Source organism: Meles meles, chromosome 3, assembly GCF_922984935.1.
Source record: "Meles meles chromosome 3, mMelMel3.1 paternal haplotype, whole genome shotgun sequence".
Classification (NCBI taxonomy): Eukaryota; Metazoa; Chordata; class Mammalia; order Carnivora; family Mustelidae; genus Meles; species Meles meles.
Genome location: NC_060068.1, coordinates 44,472,876 through 44,482,067, shown reverse-complemented (window position 1 = coordinate 44,482,067; position 9,192 = coordinate 44,472,876). Strand labels below are relative to the sequence as shown.

The 9,192-nt window shown below is 40.6% G+C and overlaps 1 protein-coding gene across 1 annotated transcript; it reads right to left on the bottom strand.

Moving 5' to 3' along the window:
* Positions 1-5,125: 5,125 nt before the first annotated feature.
* LOC123939216 (integrator complex subunit 4-like) lies at positions 5,126-8,965 on the bottom strand. Its single transcript, XM_046001140.1, is given in 3 exon segments — positions 5,126-5,132; positions 7,585-8,608; positions 8,611-8,965. Coding segments are annotated over 3 exon segments (1,386 nt in total).
* Between the last annotated feature and the right edge of the window lie 227 nt (positions 8,966-9,192).

Below are 9,192 nucleotides of genomic sequence, written 5' to 3'. Positions count from 1 at the left end.
TATCTACCTGCTGTTGAAATCCACCTTCTTGATTGTTCATCCTCATTACCAGACAGAACCAGGGTCAAGTCCTATGGATTCTCCTGTCACAGTGCCTCTGCTTTCATTCTACTCCCATTGCCACCACACCCATTCCTACTCTCATTACCTTTCAACTAGACCTATTGGAATAACTGTTTCTGACTTTCCCCGCCTCTGGGCTCTCCCAATTCTGATAGTGTTTGAATACTATTTCTAGATTAATTTTTCTAATTCTGACATTCTCTTCTCAAAAATGTTCAACAACTCCCTTACACTATTTTGTCCAACTTCAAATTCCATGGAACGACAAGTCTTTCAAAAATGATTCCAACTTACCTTTGCATCTGTATTTTTCCCCTTCTATGTACACAATTCTCTAGGCAAGCCAAAGGCAACTCCTCAGTATTCCCTGAATATAACTCATTTCCCCTCTCCATGTTATCTTGTGACTTCTTCCTTATGCTCAAATGCCTACATCTTGACTTGACCATATCAAATGAAAGCTCTTCAGGATCTTTGATTCCTGCCACCAGATAGTCTTGCTACCTTTTGACTCCTCTCAAGATCTTTTCATGCCTCCTCTGTGACTTATCTACTTTATATTATAGCTTTTAGTGAATGTCATCTTCTCTAACAGACAGTGAGGTCAAGGTCCATGACCTTCACAACTCTGTACTCTACACATCAAGCTAGTGTCTGTTCTATAGTGGGCAACTGTAGAATTAGTTCTCTTGCTTTTATCATGTATTTCTTTCACACACCAAATAAACCACTTGCTTCCTTATATTTAACTTGTTATTAAGGCTGATAAATCCAACTCAAGGATCTGAAGCTCGGTGTTCCACTCATTCGCTCATTTCTGTACTCCATGTACATGGAACTGTTGATAAGCTTCCTGTAATTGAGTAATACTCAATTCTTACAAAATATCAACTTTTGAGGAGAGCATAGCATATGGTGACTAAAAACTTCACATAGTTATTCCTAGTTCCAATTAATATTTAATGGGAAAATAACAAGAGCAAAACTTCAAGTACAACATTTAAAGGCACAATGGTGAAGCCAATACACTAGTCAGCCTATGCCATGGAATGCAAGTTTCTGGCTCCTAAAAATATTCATAGTTATCTTTTTTGGCTGCTCTGGAGTAGCAGTGACTGGCATAAGTGGGATTCTCCTCTCCTGGGGATGAAAAATGAAGTCTGAAAGAATGTTCATTACCACCACGGTACCTGTTGACCAAACTGATTTTTCATCTGCCAAAATGTGTATACTGGCTTCTGTCTCATCTAGAGACCTCTGGAACTAAACGTAATTGATCAAATTAGCTCTCCCGTAATGCCCCACCAGTTCTGTTAAGATGGCAGTTTGTTAACTTGAGCCTACTGTTTATTTAAACCATGTGGATGACATCATGCAAACCACCCCCATTTCATCAAAGCATGATGTAGCCTAGGAAAAGCAATTTGGTTTCAAACCACTCTGAGATATGGTCTTTTTTCTTTTCTTCCTTATATTAAACGATAAGATGTAAAACCTCATTTCTTAGTCATTCGATTTTTTACTCCAGCTGGCCCTTTACCAGTAAAATGGAAGCATTTTCATGCCTTCTAGACTCAAGCAAACTGAATATATCAAACAAGTTTGCTTCAGTCCTGGGAAAGCAGAATTGGTGACAGAGTCTGTTAGTTTGATTTTCCTCTTATCCTTTGTTTGCCAAGTTCAAGCTGCCATGGCTATATAACAGTTTCCTCCACCCCCGCCTGACAGCTCATGCCTACGAAGATACTTCTACTAGCATTAGCCACAGGACTCATAAGCTGTTTTCCTTGGGCTCTGGTTCTTCTCCTTCTTGGGGTCCACATGTTCTTGTACAAGTTCTGACCTGGTTTGATTTGAAAAGCTGGTGCACGTATTCTAACCTCCCGAGACATGCCAAGCTCCTCGGCTTCTAAAATGTTACCATCACATATCTAGCAGCAGATGGCAACCACAACTTCCTTTTTTTAAATTAAAAATCTTAAAAAAAATTTTTTTAATAGAAATACAGTTGACCTGTAACAGTTTGCTTCTAGCTGAAGTATTCACATTTAGGAAGCCTTGTTTTTGAACATCAGCACAAAACAAATAAATTGATAATTCAGAAGGGAATTATGGCTTTAAAGTGGCACCAGTAGGAGACAACACTCCAAAAGGGCGCCTGGGTGGCTCAGTGGGTTGAGCCGCTGCCTTCGGCTCGGGTCGTGGTCTCGGGGTCCTGGGATCGAGTCCCGCCTTGGGCTCTCTGCTCGGCAGGGAGCCTGCTTCCCCCTTACTCTCTCTGCCTGCCTCTCTGCCTACTTGTGATCTCTCTCTGTCAAATAAATAAATTAAAAAAAAATCTTAAAAAAAAAAAAGGAGAAATGAGATACAAAGAAGTAAAAAAAAATCAATGACAAATTTATTCTCTGGGCACAGGCAACCTCTGTCATCTTGGATGAAAAACGTACCATATGAAAATATGGGAATTCATTGAACCAACTAAATTTCTATAGGTTATTAAGCTTTGTTTCATGCGCTGTGAAGGAGTTAAAAATGTATAAAGTCACGTCTATAAGAAATGGATAATTTAGTTCAACATTTCCAAAACTGTCTTCTTCAGAACACTAGTTCTAAGACATGCTCTGGAAAAAAAGGGGCACCTGGGTGGCTCAGTAGGTTAAGCATCCAATTCTTGATTTCACTCAGGTTGTGAGATCAAACCCCACAGGTTTGGAGTGGGTGTGGAGCCTGCTTAAGAGACCCTTTTCTCTCTTGCCCTTTGCCCCTTCCCCCTCTTTTTTTTTTTTTTTTTTAAGGCATGCTCTGTGAAAAAAGAAGTCCATGTACAAAGAAGCTTAACTTCCCTCCCTGAAAGTCTTCACACATTAAAGGCCCTGAGAAACCCTCTAGAAAAGAAATATGTTAAATTTATTTCTCCTGGAGTTTATCACATTTATTGACCATGAATCACTTTTTAAAAAAATATAATGCTATCAACATCTCACAGAATATATTTTGGGAAACTGGCTCAATAAGTTTGAGTACAGGGCTTAGGTTCTCTTCCTTTTGTATTTCCCACAGAAGTACGCATAGTAAGTTTTTAGAAATACTTGGTAAATGAGTATACTGCCAAACCCGGGCAGTTAGAGAAGGGGCTGTCAAATTCCAGTCCAGAGACAGGGTCTGCTATCTCCGTCACGTGGTGAAGATGTTATAAATACAAATTTCTGGGCTCTGTTCCTGAAGTTTCTAATTCAGTATATTTGAGGTTGGGTCTAAGAATCTGCATTAAAAATCTTCCAGGTGATACTCAGTAATGGCTATTTCAGGAACCACTGGTTAGTATATGACCAAAAAAAAAAAAAAGCCAAGGTTGAGCATTTGGTGTGTCTTAATTAAGGTTGTCCATTCCATTACTACATACTAAATTCCAGTCTGAAAACAGATTTCCTTTGTCATCTATCAAGAATGTGAATTAGGGGCACCCGGGTTGCGCAGTTGAGTAAGGGTCAAACTCTTGGTTTCAGCTCAGGTCATGATCTCAGAGTCATGAGATGGAGTCTCATGTGGGGCTCTATGCTCAGAGGGGAGTCTGATTGGGAATCTCTGTCTGCCTGTCCCACTGCCCCTCCTGCATGTCCTCTCTCTCTCTCAAATAAATAAATACATCCTTAAAAAATAAAAAAGACGGGGCACCTGAGTGGCTCAGTGGATTAAAGCCACTGCCTTCAGCTTAGGTCATGATCCCAGAGTCCTGGGATCGAGCCCCGCATCGGGCTCTCTGTTCAGTGGAGAGCTTGCTTCCTTCTCTCTCTCTGCCTTCTTGTGATCTCTGTCTGTCAAGTAAATAAATAAAATCTTTAAAAATAAATAAATAAATAAATAATAAAAAAAGAAAACAAAAAATAAAAGAAAAAAAGAAAAATAATGAAAGAAAAAAAGAAAAGGAAAAAAGAATATGAATGAATCTGGCCAAGTCCAAACCGCTGAGCCTGTAGGTAGGTCAGGTTATCCTTACATACACAAAAATTTTAAATTTAGCACAAACCCATGATTTTAAAGAACTCGGACTGGGCCAAGAGAAAATGAAAATAAGAGAAGTAGCAGTTGTAGTAACTTTATTATTGTTTTTATTATTTTTTTGTGTGGTACATAGACTTTATTCTGACCCCTCCCCAACTTCTGGAATTATAACTTTATTTATTTAAGGTTAACCATCCCCTTTTCAGTGCACTAATACTGCTGTCTGATGCATCACTGTTCTCTCCACCACGATCTACCGGTAAACACGGGAAGAGCTGGTAAACAAGAGATTTGAAGTATTTCTGGAATTGAGAGCTTTAAGGACTGCTCTTTTAAGATCACTGCAATAATATTGCTGGCCATGTATGTCCTCCCCAAACTACAAGAAGGTGGCTTTAAAAATTGGGAAGTTGGCCTGGAAACCTTGTGTGACCATAAACTCTAATCTTGGGTGATGTAACTAAGCAGATAATAATCCTTTCTCAATCATTGTAAATATTATCAAAGCATAATAAAAATTTCTGTGAGACCATAAACTTTACACTGTTCCATAATGAAAAAGGTTCTATATAGAAATATGTACTGAAGTGGTCTCTTTCTTTTTATAGCACGAATATCTAAGGTCAGTTGGATATGGTCCTCTCCTCACTAAAATTTGGTTTATAGATAGCTGCTGCTATTGAAATATAACCAAGAAACAGCAGCTATCTATAAACTAAATTTTAATATTGCAAATGATCAGAATTAATTAACAGTTTACCTTTTGAATGAAGGAAGATCTTCTCAGTGGTCCAACCAGACAAAACTAAAATAATTTTGATTGGGTTTTCAAGATTATTTCTTGGGGTGCCTGGGTGGCTCAGTTGGTTAAGTGTCTGACTCTTCATTTCACCTCTGGTCAAGGTCTCAGGGGTCGTGGCATCCAGCCCCATGATGGCCTCCACACTGCCCTCTGCAAGCAGTATGCATGTGGTTCTCCCACTTCCTCCACCCCTCCCCTACATTCGCACCCACACGTGTGCATGTCCTGTCTCTAAAATAAAGTCTTAAAAAAAAAAACCTATTTCCTGAGGATAAACAATCAGGAGCATTATAAGGATGAGAAAAATGAAATTTGGGGTATAAAAGAACTCCTCCTTCATCGAATGAACACAGAAATAAATGCAACAGATCCTCCAATGACATCATACTAGTCACCTAAAGGCAACTCTTTAAGGATTGTATATTAACATTAACGATAAGGATATAAAACTTTTCAATGGAGGGACTTCTCTAGTCAAAGATGGGTCAGTGGCAAGGAATAGTCCAGTATATCTGAGGACCTGGATTACATCTTAACAGTTGGATGGTGATGAATGAATGATATATTTTTGGGTATTTTTTATGTTAAAGGGTCCAACAGCACATGTCCAGAAGATGACCACGCCCATTCTCTGCTCACCTCCTACACAAACTAAAACTTCTGCCTTCCATCTTGCTTAGTGAGCTCCTGCTTACTGATCCCTCTGACAGTTTGTCACTGGATGACAAGAAAAAATCTTTAAGGTACTCTGAACTCAAGTCCCCAACTCATAAACCAACTCTAGTAAGAGGTTACGATAAAAAGACCCCCCAAATTCACGTTGTCATGCTTCGCATTGGCTAATGATGGAGAAAAATAACTGTCCTCTCAGTGTAATGGCTTTTCTGTTTTATAAATAATGTCATTATCAGATGAAAGAAATCCCTCCTTTCTATATATTCTGTTTTGTGTTAATTCATTTGATCTAGAAAAAGTCTCAGCAAAGTATAATCTATTTCATTCTTTTTTGTTTGTTTGTTTGTTTTCATTTCTTTATTTTTTTTCAGCGTAACAGTATTCATTGTTTTTGCACAACACCCGGTGCTCCATGCAATACGTGCCCTCCCTATTATCCACCACCTGGTTCCCCCAACCTCCCACCCCCGCCCCTTCAAAACCCTCAGGTTGTTTTTCAGAGTCCATAGTCTCTCATGGTTCATCTCCCCTTCCAATTTCCTTCAACTCCCTTCTCCTCTCCGTCTCCCAATGTCCTCCATGTCATTTGTGATGCTCCACAAATAAGTGAAACCATATGATACTTGACTCTCTCTGCTTGACTTATTTCACTCAGCATAATCACTTCCAGTCCCGTCCATGTTGCTACAAAAGTTGGGTATTCATCCTTTCTTTTTTTTTTTTTTTTTCATAAACATGTAATGTATTTTTATCCCCAGGGGTACAGGTCTGTGAATCGCCAGGTTTACACACTTCATAGCACTCACGATAGCACATACCCTTCCCAATGTCCATAACCCTCTCCCCCTCTCCCAATCCCACCTCCCCCCAGCAACCCCCAGTTTGTTCTGTGAGATTAAGAGTCATTTATGGTTTGTCTCCCTCCCAATTCCATCTTGTTTCATTTATTCTTCTCCTGTCCCCCGAACCCCCCATGTTGCATCTCCACGTCCTCATATCAGGGAGATCATATGATAGTTGTCTTTCTCCGATTGACTTATTTCACTAAGCATGTTACCCTCTAGTTCCATCCACGTCGTCGCAAATGGCAAGATTTCATTTCTTTTGATGGCTGCACAGTATTCCATTGTGTATATATACCACATCTTCTTAATCCATTCATCTGTTGATGGACATCTAGGTTCTTTCCATAGTTTGGCTATTGTAGACATTGCTGCTATAAACATTCGGGTACATGTGCCCCTTTGGATCACTATGTTTGTATCTTTAGGGTAAATACCCAGTAGTGCAATTGCTGGGTCATAGGGTAGTTCTATTTTCAACATTTTGAGGAGCCTCCATGCTGTTTTCCAGAGTGGTTGCACCAGCTTGCATTCCCATCAACAGTGGAGGAGGGTTCCTCTTTCTCTGCATCCTCGCCAGCATCTGTCATTTCCTGACTTGTTAATTTTAGCCATTCTGACTGGTGTGAGGTGATATCTCATTGTGGTTTTGATTTGTATTTCCCTGATGCCGAGTGATGTGGAGCAGTTTTTCATGTGTCTGTTGGCCATCTGGATGTCTTCTTTGCAGAAATGTCTGTTCATGTCCTCTGCCCATTTCTTGATTGGATTGTTTGTTCTTTGGGTGTTGAGTTTGCTAAGTTCCTTATAGATTTTGGATACTAGCCCTTTATCTGATATGTCATTTGCAAATATCTTCTCCCATTCTGTCAGTTGTCTTTTGGTTTTGTTAACTGTTTCCTTTGCTGTGCAAAAGCTTTTGATCTTGATGAAATCCCAATAGTTCATTTTTGCCCTTGCTTCCCTTGCCTTTGCCATTGTTCCTAGGAAGATGTTGCTGCGGCTGAGGTTGAAGAGGTTGCTGCCTGCGTTCTCCTCAAGGATTTTGATGGATTCCTTTCTCACATTGAGGTCCTTCATCCATTTGGAGTCTATTTTCGTGTGTGGTGTAAGGAAGTGGTCCAATTTCATTTTTCTGCATGTGGCTGTCCAATTTTCCCAGCACCATTTATTGAAGAGGCTGTCTTTTTTCCATTGGACATTCTTTCCTCTAACACAGCTAGGACAGTGTCAAGCTGATCCTCTCGGAGAGTGATATTGTTGGAGATTTTTCTCATGGTGTGTATGGACTGCAGACGTACTTCCTCGATTTCATCATTAAACATGTCAACCAGGAAATCAAGGCACTTCTCCGCAAAAGAGGGTGAAGACTGGGCCAGCATGCAGAGAGCCTCCACAGCAGCAATGCAGACCTCATACATCTCATCTTCCAATCCATGAACAAAGGCTCCACAAGCTCCTGACTCAATCAAGTTCACAGTTCCTGTATCTATTTCTTCCTTGGGAGCATCATCTCCCCACTTTCTGCCACTGGAAAACTCTCCTGAGCTGTAAAGTTCCTTGGCACGTTCATGTGCAGTGCGTTTTCTCCTAAGATCAGACATGAGCTTCTTGTCCAGTGTCTGCTCCAAGAAATGAGAACTGACTTGTTCCATTGAGCCCAATAGCTTTGCAGCCTGAACTCGAACCACCCAGGAACCATCACTGACCATGTGACAAATTTTTCCAAATGCATCATCAACTAAGCGAATTTCTTCATTAGAAGAAGGAATTGGGACAATGCTTTCAGGATAGAGCTGACTGACAACCCAGATAAGTTGGACTGCAGCGCTGCGCACTTGTTCATAGTCATCAGACAGCAATTTACAGGTCTGATTATAAATTGTTTGGTGTAATTTCAGTCCTCTTTCATGGAGCTGCAACATGGCTTTTATAGCTGCTGTTCTGACACGTGGGTCTTGGTCACTGAAGTAATCCCCTATAATCTTCTGGACATCTCTGACAGCTAGGCCTTCTCCATCTTTTGTGACACTTTTCTCCAAAGAGCCAAGATTGCCAGGTAATTGCAGGCACTTATTTCTTACACCATGGGAGGTATCTGTGAGGTGCTTGCAGGCTACATCAACTAATCGTATCTGGATAGCTTGATTCTCTGGGAGTTTAGTGCCGATTGCAAGCAAAGTGTCCAACAGTTGAGCCAGGACTTGATGAGACTTTTCATTCGCAGGATGTTAATGGCATCATCCATAATGCAGTCTGGTGAAAATCCTGCAGTCTTTGATAATAAACCCAACAATGATGCAATTTTCAGTCTCACAGACGGATCATTCTCCTTGTAATAATGTTCCAAGAGAATCCTGACTACTCCCTCCACGCTTTCTGCTTCAACAGGCTTCCTGGCAAACTGGAGGAGGTACTGCAAAGCATCTGCTGGGGAGGTAGCTTTACACAGATCTATGTGGAGTGCTGCAGATTTACTTGGTTTTGTCAATCGGAGTTTCTTGGTTGCAATGTCCTCCTGTTGTTGCTGAACCACCTTAGTGAATTCCTCGTACACCTGCTTCTTTAGGTGCACCGCCATGACTGCCCGCAGACCCTCTCAGCCTCCGTCTCTATTTCATTCTTTAAGTAACTCAACTTAGTCCTTGAATGGATATCAGACTCCCATGCACAGCACAAGAAAGCTTCCAAGGTTCTTGCAAAATTACATTCGAAGCAGTATCTACTGAATGAGTACTATACGTATTTCTCTGAGAACTGTACTAGAAGTGTTGGGGAAGGAAAGGAAACAAATACCTATGACTATCC